General features: G+C 38.7%; 1 protein-coding gene across 2 annotated transcripts; it reads left to right on the top strand.

Moving 5' to 3' along the window:
- The first annotated feature begins 698 nt into the window (after window positions 1-698).
- LOC144014800 (uncharacterized) lies at window positions 699-5,992 on the top strand. 2 transcript variants are annotated; one of them, XM_077515081.1, is made up of 5 exons: window positions 699-1,033; window positions 1,559-1,615; window positions 1,841-3,854; window positions 4,000-4,143; window positions 5,593-5,992. In XM_077515081.1, exons 1-5 carry the CDS (start codon window positions 1,010-1,012, stop codon window positions 5,835-5,837), a joined length of 2,484 nt encoding a protein of 827 aa, XP_077371207.1. In that variant the 5' UTR covers window positions 699-1,009; the 3' UTR covers window positions 5,838-5,992. The 2 variants fall into 2 exon arrangements, with proteins under 2 accessions (XP_077371207.1, XP_077371208.1); XM_077515082.1 differs by having other exon boundaries at window positions 957-1,033; window positions 1,562-1,615.
- Window positions 5,993-13,604: the final 7,612 nt, after the last annotated feature.

Below are 13,604 nucleotides of genomic sequence, written 5' to 3'. Positions count from 1 at the left end.
ATGGATCGCTATAGCTACAATAGTGATGCCTGTCCCCAATTTGACTTGGGTATCAAGTGTGTGTGCTAGTGTCTTTTGAATGACCCCAAAAGTATGGATCGCTAAAGCTACAATAGTGATGCCTGTCCCCAATTTGACTTGGGTATCAAGTGTATGTGCTAGTGTGTTTTGAATGACCCCAAAAGTATGGATAGATATAGCTATTACAGTGACTGTCCCCAGTTAGGTTTGGGTGTTAAGTGTGTGTGCTAGTGTATTTTGAATGACCCCAAAAGTATGGATCGCTATAGCTACAATAGTGATGCCTGTCCCCAATTTGACTTGGGTATCAAGTGTGTGTGCTAGTGTCTTTTGAATGACCCCAAAAGTATGGATCGCTAAAGCTACAATAGTGATGCCTGTCCCCAATTTGACTTGGGTATCAAGTGTGTGTGCTAGTGTCTTTTGAATGACCCCAAAAGTATGGATCGCTATAGCTACAAGAGTTAGGACTGTCCCCAATCTGACTTGTGTATCAAGTGTGTGTGCATATATGTAAAATGACCCCAAAAGTATGTCTAGACCGGGGGTGTCACAATGACTGTCCCCAATTAGGCTTTGGTGTCAAGTGTGTATCTGTGTCTTTAATGACCCGAAAAGTATGAAAAGCCACACCTATCGTAATTGCTGTCCCCCAGTATGATTTGAGTATCAAGCGTGTCTTTGTTTTAAATGACTTAAAAAGTATGGGTAGCCATAGCTGCAGTATTGTTTTCAGTTGGACTTGGACATGAAGTGTTTGAATGACCCCAAAAGTATGGATTGTCCACGTTCAACTTTGACCAGTTAGCTTGACGCTAAAAAATGTCCCAAAATGCAACAAACGCAGTCACCTGAAGCCGTAAAATATAAGCATATAAAATTATCTAAAAATATCATTGTGTAATGTTGTTTTCTCTATCATGTTTTTTATTCCTATACGTTTGATCTTTGTCAGCAGACACCACCTCTCGAGGTGGGAGATGACAGGATGGATGCTGGCGACAGGCCTCAGGTAAGATCCAGTTTCTCCCACACCGTTGTACCATGCACTGATTAGGGCTGAATGGTTAATTGAATTTGATAAAACATGTTGTATTTTTAAATTAATTGTAAAGACACAGATTTGACAGGTCATTATTGTATTGAAAAGTGGTGGGGTGGAGGAGCCCAAAAAATTCCTTTAGTGAATTAGGTTATGGCATATTGTGCGTGTCTCTCTGTTTTGATTGGCCCTAAAATTATCGGTCCACATGGCTATCGTAATAACGTTCCTTGTGTGGTGTGATTTGAACAAACAAATAGTATGGTTTGGTATGTTTGTAGTAATGCCTGGACCAATTAGGTCAGGGCAAATTGGCTGTTTTGAATGACCCCAAAATTATGGATAGACAATGTTAAGTTGAAATGTCCTGCCATAGATGCAGTCACCTGAACACCTATAAAATTAAGTGTGAAATTATTTTTAGCATTTTTTTTTCTTTTTTTTTTTTTTTTTTTTTTTTTTTCTTGTAATCATTTTTTGTATTTGTCATTTCAGCAGACACCATTATGTGAAGTCACAGATGATATCCTAAATGTTGCCAATAGTCCTCAGGTAAGGTTAATAAATACAAGTTATCACTGTTAGATTTTCATGCGTGAAAAAATAGGATAAAATTTATATTAATCTGTAATGACATGAGTAGTTTGGCCTTTATATATGTCCTTATGTGAATGTCTTATTTTTTCACATTCTACAGACAAAAAAAAAGATGTGATTTACAAAGAAACGTTTTTCCTCAATACATTATGGTAACTGTACACTTTTTCTTTTCTTCAGTCTTCCACATGTTTGGACGAATCACCGGAGATCTCTGATGATACAGACTATGATGATAAAGATTATATTCCAGAAACAGAAAAACAAAATATGTTCGACTCTGACGATAGCATAGACTTGTGTCCACTGGAGAAAACATCATCTTCATCTGTCTTCCCATCTTTGGCTAATTCAGCTATTGATGCTCAAACCTCTGAGAAGACAAAGACAAACACTTCAAGGAAGAGGAGCCTACTTAAGGTCTCTGGGACAAGAAACCAAAGTCCTCTGAAAAAAAGCAGAGTCCAGTGTATTTCAGAATCTATCAAAGTGTCTCCACCCTCAAACTCTAAAATTAAGAGAGTATATGATAAACGGAACTACTGTCTGTATTGTCTAACGCCCTCATCAAAAATTGCAAGACATCTAGAAGCTAAGCATGCAGATAAAGAAGAGGTTGCGAAAGCATTCATGCATCCAAAGAATTCACAGGCAAGACGAGATGAGTTGAATATTTTACGACGCCGTGGAAATTATGCTCACAATTCTCTTATTGTGAGGAGTGGAGAAGGAGATCTGCAGGCCTGCTATAGACCTCGGGAAAGAAAACAAGGTTCCGATTTTATCCATTGTTTTCATTGCCAAGGGCTCTATGCCAAGAAAACAATCTGGAAGCACATTAAAATCTGTCCTGCCAAGAAAAAATCTGAGAAGGAATTAGGTGTTTCTAAAAAGCGAGTTCAATCAAGATGTGCATTAAAAACTGCAGTAGCATGTGAAATTAGTGACGGATTAAAAACTGTACTTTCCTGCATGATCTACGATGAGGTGACTCGTGTGATCTATGACGACGACCTACTCTTAAAGTTTGGACAGCATCTCTTTGATCTAAATGGATCAAGAAAGAACCGACATGACTACATAAGGCAAAGACTTAGAGAACTTGGTAGACTGCTGACAGAGGCCCGGAAGAATTCATCTATTCGCAAGGCAGTGGAGCTCATCTATCCTGCAAACTTTAATCGTGTGATAACTGCAGTGAAGGTATTGGCTGGGCACAACTCGGAAAACAACACATACAAAAAACCCTCCTTAGCCTTAAAAATTGGTCACAGTCTGGGTGTACTTAGTGAGCTGATTGAAAGTGATAGTTTGTCTTCAGTTGACAGAGATGAGTGCTTGTTGGAATATGCTAGAGAATTTAAGACAATCAAAAATTTCAGATGGAAGGCATTGATTAGCAGAGGTGCGACGACGACAATGACAGAGGCAAAGTGGAATGCACCACAGATTTTACCTTTCACTGAAGATGTCAAACTTTTGGACGAACATGTGGAAAAGAGTAGAGAAGTTGCAGAAAGAATGCTTAAACTCTGTCCTTCTGCGAGTAATTATGCAGCACTGGCGAAAGTGACACTGGCTCAGGTGATAATTTTCAACAGAAGAAGAGAAGGAGAGGTGTCAAGAATGGAACTGTCTACTTTCGTAGAAAGGAAAGAGCTGGAACATAACGAGGACATGGCAGCCTGTCTCACCCCTCTGGAGAACAAGATGTGCGAGTTTTTCACTAGATTAGAAATCAGGGGGAAACGAGGAAGAGGTGTCCCTGTGCTCCTAAAACCATCAATGGTCTCAGCCATGGAGCTCCTAGCTCAAACCCGTGAGATGTGTGGAGTCTTAAAAGAAAATGTATTCATGTTTGGAAGACCGGAAGCCATGACTGCTTACAGAGGGGGAGAGTGCATCCAAAAGCTTGCAAAGGAGAGTGGTGCTAAAAATCCAGAGGCCTTAACATCAACAAGGCTCAGGAAGCACATAGCTACAATGTCACAGGTTCTTAATCTTCAAGAAAATGAAGCAGACCAACTTGCGGACTTTCTGGGACATGACATTCGTGTGCACAGGCAGTATTATCGACTACCACAAGGAACACTACAGCTTGCCAAAATGAGCAAAATGTTGTTAGCTGTGGAGCAAGGAACCCTCTCCCAGTATAAAGGTCAAACCCTTGATGACGTTCAGATTGACCCGCAAGGTATGGATGTGTGTTTATTGGTACAACATATTGTGAATGCTGCCAAGTCAAGATTGTCTTTCTGCTAAATTAGCTTGTTCTCTCACACGTTAACAGAACACTTCTTTGAAAGCTACAATCTTCAATGTTTTTGCTCTATTTTCAGAAAAAGTTGACTCTACACAAGACCCAGAGGAATCAAGCGATGAGGAAAGTGATCTCACAGTCCCAGAAGCTACAGGGGAAGCAGATGTTGAGGAAGAGGCTGCAACATCCCTTCCATCTTCTTCCAAGACCACTCTCATTGAAGGTACAAACAAAAATTAGATAGAGAAACTGTTTTTCACTGGCCTATACTACGTAATTGATTTTGGTTTTCACTGGCCTATACTACGTAATTGATTCTCCTAGGTAAGGTTCTGTAAAATAAGTATGGGTGTTCATTTGGAAGGTTATGAAAATAATGGATAGACTGCAGTAACCATGGTTTAATTTAGTTGACTCTCCTGTTATTTACAGAAACAAGGAACAAAGCAAAAATGCAGTTAAGCTCAACACCAGGGTTTTTCCTGGCTCAAATTGAAACAGAGGTGGCATCCCACTGTCTATGATGGGTGACTACTGATATCGGGTATCGGTGCCAATACCAGTCTTATTTTAAGGTGTCAGTACTCACGGCGGTGACCGATACATTTAAATGCCACCCTCCTGCAGCCGTTTTACGAAACGGGACAAGAAATTATATGAACACAAAATTGCCATTAACTTCATGCAATTTTAAGGAAAAATAATATATTGGGATATAGATGTCTTTCTTTAAAATAATCTGTCATTTATGGGTGGGGAATTTTATTGACTAGTGGTATCGATATTTGATATCATTATCAGTTGGAGAAAAAAAATTGTATCGAACATCCCTAATACTGACCGTGCACCATTACGTGTATGTATTCTGTAAATTCAAGAGACTCTTTCATTTTTTTTTTTTTTTTTTTTTTTTTTTTTTTTTTTTTTTTTTAAACAAGGAACATATAATAGGTCCGTGTTGCAATAATAAGAATAATAGTTCAAATAAGAATGGCAGTGGTTACAATTTTGTTGTTTTTGTTTTTTAATGGGACACATCCATTAGCGAGGTGCTTGGCCATATTGAAGTTGTCCTCGCCTCGAGCCACAGTAACTTAAAAAAAGCCTTACAGGTTTGCTGTGACTGTTGGCCATGTAGGCAAAAAACTCCATGTAACACTTGGCACGTCACGGAGTGCTTGCAGCAATATTCCTGCCTTCACGCACTAAAGAGGTGTGCCACTTACTGATGTCTACAATGTAGACTACATATATTTTAGATACCGGTGCTATTTAAAAAAAAAAAAAAAAAAAGTGATACCGAGCAGTTTTTGACACTGAAACAATGAGGTACGGTACTAATACTGGTATCCTGTGCAACACTAGGCCACCGGTGGCTGCATTTCTTAACAATGGCGAGTAAGCCTATTTTTGCATTTTATTCAAATGAAAACCCGTGGAGAAGGGAGATTACATCTTTGCATTCTTTGAGTGAACACTCATCGCTCTATAGACCAGGCTAAAATTTTAAAGGTATATTTAATTTTTAAGCTTTGGTCCTATGAAGACAAGGAACAGTATTACTTTACCAATGTCGTACTTGCATTCAACATTGGAACTAAAAGAGCAGAGGTCATGTTTTGACTTTTTTAATTTGGACTGAAATTTTTTGACAGCGTTTGTCTTTTAACAGATATGGGAGTTTCCCAGATGACAGGAGGCATCACCAAACGTAAGTGGACCGATGCTGAAATATATGCTGTCGAAAAGCACATGATGCACTTCATCCATAAATGCCAGGTACCACAAAAGTTGGACTGCCTTCGCTGTATTAATTCTGAACCACATGCCCTAAAAAATCGCACTTGGACTGGTGTCAAAAACTTTGTCAGAAACCGCATTACGACCTTAAAGAGAAGGGCTTCTGCCAAATGCTAAGTCTCTTGGTTCGTTATTTTAAGAAATCCTCCTATAAGTGATGCACTCTCCTCACTTGTTCGGATAGTATTGGTACACCAATGTTATATTTTGCTTGTTATATTGTTATATTGTTATGTTGTTGTATATATTGTTAAATATAAACTGACACCAAATTCTAATTTGTTGGGTTTTTTTTCCTCCTTCTTTAACAGTGCATCCCTCCAACACTGGTTCGATGTCTTTGTTGTATGTGTTGAATATACTGTTATTTCACTAAATGCATTTTCAAATAACTGTACATTAAAAATGTTATTCATGATAGGCAAAGTATTAAATCTGACTAAAAATAGCAATATTAGCAAAGTATCACTTTAAAAACAACATACAGCAGAAACAATCACAACAGACCATTTCTGTCAAGAAATTGGGTCACAATTCTGGAAGCATAGAAACATACTGATTGTCTTTATTATGGAAATGTTTTTTGTTTTTGCAGGTATTTGGTGTTGATTTTTAAGGTGCCATCAGAGGAAATTGCCACACCCTCATTTAAAACATGAAATGATTATACATGTAATGATCATTTCTTGTCAGTCTGAGGTGATTTTGGTTTCATTCAGAGGTGAACTCCTTCATATACTGTATTCAACAGTGTTGAGATTGATTCTCACTGCTGGATGCTTAAATATGTATGATGTACATAGTATTTTTACCTTTGTCCCCAAAGGAAGGTAAGGTCCTCAAAGGTGACTTGAATTAGTTTGTGTATTCGTGTATTGCTGAGGTCCCCAAAATGGACATTAAAATTCCCCTGTCCCCAATCTCAAGGTAAAAATTCAGGTCTGTGAAATCTTGATGGAAGCTCAATTCCCAGGTGATTTTTACATTCTGTGATTTTTTTGTGTTGTATTACACCAACTTGCATCTTTCTAAGACATTCAGAAAGTGGTGTCCTCAAAGGTAGGGTATCAGAATGGTGTCCCCGAAATGGACTTAAGCGAGTATGTGTGTGTGTGTGTCAGAGTAGGAGAGCAGCTGCTTTCAGATAGGCCCCCACTCTCCCACCCACCCATGTGACAGGTAGCACCTGTCCTTCCCGATACAGCCAGATGGATGGGCCCCCCCACGGCATCCGACGCTCTTGGTCTTCGTGCCATGTCTCGCTTCTGGCATGCGGGCACACACGTTTGTCTTTGTATCATCGTGGGGACTTCTCATTGACATAATGCCTTTACCTAACCTCAACCATGAAAAATAATTGCCTACCCCCAATTCCTTACCCTAACCTCAACCATAACCTAATTCAAAGCTAAACTCTAAAACCAAGTTTTGACCCTCAAAAAGAGGTCTGAACTTGTGGTGACCATCAAAATGTTCCCACAATTTCAAGTCGGTCCCCACAAAACATCCATGTATGGTCCCCACAATGTAGCAAAGACAAAGGCACGCACACAGTTTTGGTTTGTTTGACAGACAAATGGATGTAAAAGACTGGCGAATACTAACCTTGCTCTCACAAGATGAATTCTGGCGGTATTTGTGAGTTGACAACCCTCCAAGAATACATCTTGTACCCCTTTCTCTGATATCCGTCGTTCCCGAACCAGTGACTGGTTTGGACCAATCACAGAGCGGCATTGTGTTTGGGGGGGTGGGATATGCAACTGTAACAAAACCAGGAAGCCATGCGCTGACGCCGGAGCTAACAAACAAACCCAACATGGACGAATGGATGCTAAAATGAATTCTGTTCTCGCAGAATTACTCACCGTTTGAATGTTAAAGAGCGAGAGGCGCTTCATTCATTTCTAGCTGGTAAGATGTTCGTGCTTTCCCCCCCCTTCCACATGAATGAAGAAGAAATTTTCACCCATATGGCCGTGATTGGTTAAAACAAACATGTCGAATGTCCCATCGTCCAATCAGCTCGATTTATTGTACAGAATGTCCCGCCTTTTCCCGAACAAATTACCGTGGAGAGGTACCAGATGGATATTGCGGAGAACTCACTTGAGTGAAGCGCATATCCGTTAGGCAAATACAGTTTCTAGTTAATTTACAGTGCAACCTGTAAGGTTGGAATATAATCATTCATCTGTAACAAATTTACCTTCTCGTAATTTTGCTTCATTTATTGTTTTTATCTTATTTCATAAGCATTCATTACAGTTTAGTATAGTTCACCGTATAATTTAATGCCGGAAAATAGCGATCATGTACGCTGCCTTACGTGAAGTTACGTCGAATATTTATGAATAAAGAAAGCTATCTAGTTTTATACTTGAGTAAATTGTGTTTTACCATTCACGGTCTGTGGTCGCCATTGTAGAGTAACGTCACTTGTAGTCCGTTTCTTTTTGTCCGACTTCGCAAGTGGAATTTCCGAGTTTGAGGGGGCGTTCCCGTACACACTTCCTGCTTTGAACACGGAAAAGTCTGACTTCTGACCATCTTTGAATGCAGCATTAGGGCTCGGTGATACGGCCAAAAGAATCTCAATTTTTTTCAGCACCATTATGATTTAAATCGATTTTAAGCTAATAAACCCAACAAACATTTATTTAAAGGTTTCAGACAACAGTAATGTATACTGATTGTAAATCAGTTTTAACAAACTTAACATTCATAGTTTGTGCTTAAATGTCACATTTAAGTAGTTGGTAGCTATTGTAAACACCCAACTGACATTCTGCCAAAATTAAAACTTACAATAACATTTGGATGTAACAGACCATAAAAACAGCAGCTTTCAATCAGTCAGAAGACAGAACTCAAGTTCACGATTTAACACGTCTTCAACGATTCGATTTTTAAAATGACGATAAATCGAAATAATTTGATTTATTGCGCAGCCCGAGGTCGAGTCCCATCTGACCGTAATATTTGCCTCCGTGTTCAATGGGAGCTGCTTTGCTTGTGTGCTGCCATGAAACCTTCCTTGGCAGAGACGCTGCCCCCCCTCCCCCAAGGTCTGATGCTGATGCTGCATATGATACGTGTTATCGCCCAATGCATCCAGTGATGTATCGCACGTTTATGTTTCACGTTGGGGTTTAGCTAGCTGTCTTGTTTTGACAAAACTCATGTTTAATGGCAGCGAAAACAAATTTGATTGCAAACTTTTCCTCTCACCTCCCTTGAATTGTTAAAATATTCCCAAACCACGGCGGAGAGATCAAATTTTGAAAGCCGTCTGTGAAAATATTTTACAAGGAAATAAATGTTTTGCTGTCGGGCTGAGTCACCGTCTGCGCTACCATATCAGCCTCCATTCCTTGTCCCTCCTTCTCGCCTTAGGAATGTTGAGGACGGTGTCTCGGGCAGCTTGGCACCTGCTCTCATATTTGCTTGTCTGTGTTTGTCTGCATATGTTAATAATTAATATCTGGATTATACAGTATGTTTATGCTGTTATTGGAGACGCAAGCTCCCTTGATGCCCAACTTGTCCTCGACGTTATTGCTTTGTCTGCTTATATTGAATTTCAAATATCAGAGTGGTTTTTTATGTCACAATGTCATACACAGTGACAAATTTTCATGTCCTCGCTTTGTTTTAGTTTCTTTTATCTCACTGGGGGGCGAATCGACTAAGGATGAAAAGAGTGAGGATCATTTGTTATGTCATGTTGCAGACAGATTCTTTCACGGAGCCTGCATGCGCCATCCATGTTGAGGCGCTCTGCTGGGCCGGCTCGCCTCGCCTTCCCATGCCGAACGAACGCATGTCGTCGAGCCGTCACGATGACATCGAGCGGAGGTGTTGGCTTGTCGATCACGAGGCGTTAAAGAAGACATCCGCTGTCGCTTTCTGAAAGGCTGTATTGTGTGTTGGAAAGGTTGCTGTTGGTTCGTGTGGGCTACAGACAGCTGAGTTTGTCATCTTGTCTCGTTTAGGCAGAGTTCATTGATATTGGGATGGGTGCGCAAGTTAACAATTCTGTTATGAAGTTACAAGATGGTGTTTTCTCACTTTCGTGTGAGACTGAGAGACTGAACAAAAGAAATGAGTTTCATTTTTAAAATCAAGTGCATCCCAAGTGAACCATTTTTGAACTAGACTAAGTGCAATTTCTGGAGAAATTGCGTGGGAATGCTGAAAGCTGAATGCTAAGATTTGAATGCATGTAGAATGCTTATGAAGTAAATTGAGAGATAAATTATGAAATGTTGACCTCCTGCTTACTGGACAACGGACTTTGCCAAGTTATATGTATGGAAGTGGCCATGGAAAGTGATACTTAGAAAAAGTTAAATGTCTATCCCATTGAAAATGAATGGGGAAAACTTGATATTAAATGTTAAATTGTGCTAATACTGTAAGTAATGTGGAGTCAGACGATATACGTATATACCCCGGGAGGCGTCAATTTTTGAAGTGAGTTGAAATTTGAACGGTACAAATTGGAAGTATTACGTGGGAGTTGTTACGCGGCAAAAAAAAGTGTGGAGAATAAAAATCACAATAACATATGTGGGAATGCTTCAGCATTCCAACAATGACAGTTCATTTTTGTTCAAGGTTTTGTTTGCAACAAATGGGGAAATGCAGTATTTTGAGGGTGAAATTATTAAAAATTGAAATTGTGAACTTTGAACTACTTAGCAGAGAAAATTGACTTTCCCAGCACCGATTAGGCTGGAAAATAATAACGGGTCTCATTGTCTGCCATTAGTCGGACATGGGACCGTTTCATTGAAGAGCAACAAAAACAGGCCCACTAATTACAACTCACTGTCATGACTGAACATTTTTAATCATTTCGAACATTGCTTTATGTGAAACTAGTCGATGTTGCAAAAAAAAAAAAAAAAATAATCCAGGTGATTGATGTGTTAAATAAATTGTCTTAAATGTAGATAGTCAAACTGGAGCAATCCTATTCATCTGTTGAACATGAAGCAGCAGCAGGATCTGGCACTGGGATGGCACTTTGGAATGGTGGGTGGGGGGTGGCTGTGGAGGTGAGCGAGGGGGGATTTACTGTTGGGCCGCGGTGTGCGATGCAAGGAGCACGCAGGCCAGAGTCGGGGTCGTGTTATTTTTAACCACACATACTCGGGATCCCGCAAATGCCGTGTACCACCTGCTGCACTCTGTCAGGTGGTGAATAGCTGAGGGGGGGGGGGGTCAGAGAAGCCTCGATGATGAGGAGGATGAGGTTGATATCCGGGAGAGATGAAGATGCTTTGCACACAGCAGAAACAAATACTGAATCTTCTGATGTAAGAAACGAATGTGAATGTGTATAAAGGCTCATCCAATATTGTTCTTTTGACATCGCTCTCCTTCTTCCGTCCTCCTTCCTCCTAATCGTGGACGCAGCTGCTTGCAAACAAAACGTCAGGTTCATATTGCAGCAGCTGGCTCCTCCCAAGGCATTCATTTGATTTTTAATTTTTTTTCCTCCTGCAACATTCAGCAGAATCAAATGTTGTCATTGCAACAGGTGCCGTGTTAATGCTGATGAGCTCAAAGCAATCCCATTTTGTTCTTCAAAAAAACTTGTCGCCATTTTCGCATATCACCTTGGTGATAAGAAGGACTTACTTTGCTCTCCTTTGGCCTTTTGTGGTTGTGTTCAATGAAAAAGGGGATGATGAAGGATAGAGGGAAAACAAAACCTTGGAAGAATAAAACACGCTGGATTTTTGTAGTATTATATACTTCAAGGTTCCAGCTGCATGGCCTTGTGTGCGCGTGCAGGTGTGTACGTAGATATGTACAAGTAGCAAACAAAGAACATGAGATCATGAAGCTACAATAATTTTACGTCAGCTTTATTTAAAAAATATGATCTTGCCATGACCTTTTATTGTGTCATTGTTTTGTCTAAGTTGCAACAAAGTGCATCCTTATTTATAAAATGTGATGCAAATTGCAGTTCTACTAGCATTGTAAACTGACATCCTAAATGGCCAAGTCGGGCCATGCAATTAATCGAAATTCAATTACAATTTCATTTGCTACACACCACAATTCCAAAATCGGCATAATTGTAAACAAAAATAAAAGATTATTAATACTAATTTTGTGTTGTTTAAATTGATATAATTGCACCTTTTTTTATTTAGAAAAAAATAATTTAATAAATCTTGTTTGGGCTAACTCACATAATTATAGTGTTTCAAAGAAATGTATTTGTCTTAATATTTTTTTTTTAAATATTTTTACATCATCACCATTTTATCTTGTTTTGTACAAAAAAAAACAAAAAAAGATTCTCTGAATCGTGATTGCAAATATTACCAATGGAATCGTGACCAAGGTTATTTTAGTTAACTAAAACTAATGAAAAAACTAAAACTTAAAAACAATTTCGTCAACGAAATTAAATGAAAACAAAAATGCTTTTTTAAAAAAAAAAAAAAAAAAGAAAACTAACTGAAACTACATTTGATGTTTACAAAACTAACTAAAACAAACTATAATTATGGCAAAAATGTTCTTCATTTTAGTCTTTGGCAATTAATATAATGCATGAGCCTTTGGGGATGATTTTAAATGGGATTTGAAGTAGATTTATTTTTATAATAAAGGAATAAGGACGTTTGAAAGTGTGTCACACAGAAGTGACGTCTCGAGCAGCAGCCAATAGAAAAGCACCTTCAGATGATGTCACTCCCACTCTGTTTTTTAAATATTGCGCAGAAGTAATACACGTTTAAAAAAACAAAAAACAAACTAAAACTAATACTGAAACTAACTAAAAGTAAACTAAAAGTAAGCATTTATTAAATAACTAAAACTAATAAAAAACTAACAAAACCACCCTGAAAACTAATTAAAATTAAAAAAAAAAAAAAAAAAACTCAAAATGAAATAAAAATGAAATAATACAATAATAATACAATTTAATAATAATAATAACAATTGTAAAAATTCCTAAAATATAATAACACTGCCTATGACCAAGTCAAGTTTAATTTAGCTTTTAAAAAACACGTTTTTTCCCATGATGGCTACTTTTGACAAATGCATTGAGCAAGTAATACTTTCAGCAGGCGGTATCAAAGAGAAACATGAACGTAAGTGAAAGAAAATTTAGCATCCAGCTGGTGTGTAGATGTCCTGTCGTTTGTAGAAACAGTGAGAGCTTGCAGCCAAGAGTAAACACATCTCTGGCCGCCGCTTGCCCATGTGGTCCGTTTCTACGACGTGTGCGACCAGAAATGCTCCTTATGTAAAGTGTTGTCTTATACTTAATATCGTCATCGTGATCTCTCAAGGGCAATTTTAAACTGGCACTATGCTGTATAATTTTGTGTTGAAGCAAATCACGCACATGGAGACTTGCAGAGTGAAGTAACGTAGCACCTGGGGAGTGGGGATGTTGTCTTTGTCCAAGGGCAAATCAACGGTAGCCAGGAAGCTGCCTAGCAACTCTCCAACAACAATTTTCCATTTTTCCATTTTGTTCACAGTGGGACTTGAACCGTGACCCTCCAGCTTCACCGCCCGAGTCCTTGCAGCGGCGCCACTGTCGTTCGAAAAACATAACAATACCCATGCCGCATGCTTTTGGATAAACGGGGGGGGGAAATAAATGTGATTTATAGTTTAAAAATATGTATTCATCAACAACCTTGTGGGATGAGCTCAAAGAATTGAATTAAACAGAATAAAATGTTATGTTCACAAAATTTTGCAGGTCAGGGTAATTTAGGTTTTGTAAAAGTTTTTGAAAAAAGCTCTTCAGATACTGAAACATTCACCGACCAGACACAAAATTATGACTACTTGTACAATATGATGATTTAGAAAATAAGAGCTATATCCAATATT

Source organism: Festucalex cinctus, chromosome 2, assembly GCF_051991245.1.
Source record: "Festucalex cinctus isolate MCC-2025b chromosome 2, RoL_Fcin_1.0, whole genome shotgun sequence".
Classification (NCBI taxonomy): domain Eukaryota; kingdom Metazoa; phylum Chordata; class Actinopteri; order Syngnathiformes; family Syngnathidae; genus Festucalex; species Festucalex cinctus.
Note: the sequence above shows the minus strand (reverse complement) of the source record. Positions and strands in the feature narration are given on the sequence as shown.

Excerpts from the sequence above, each read along its gene's own strand:
- LOC144014800 (XM_077515081.1), top strand. The coding sequence starts at position 1,010 with ATGGATGCTGGCGACAGGCCTCAG. Across the intron at positions 1,616-1,840 it reads ATGTTGCCAATAGTCCTCAG|TCTTCCACATGTTTGGACGA; the intron begins GTAAGGTTAATA and ends TCTTTTCTTCAG. Across the intron at positions 4,144-5,592 it reads CAAGACCACTCTCATTGAAG|ATATGGGAGTTTCCCAGATG; the intron begins GTACAAACAAAA and ends GTCTTTTAACAG.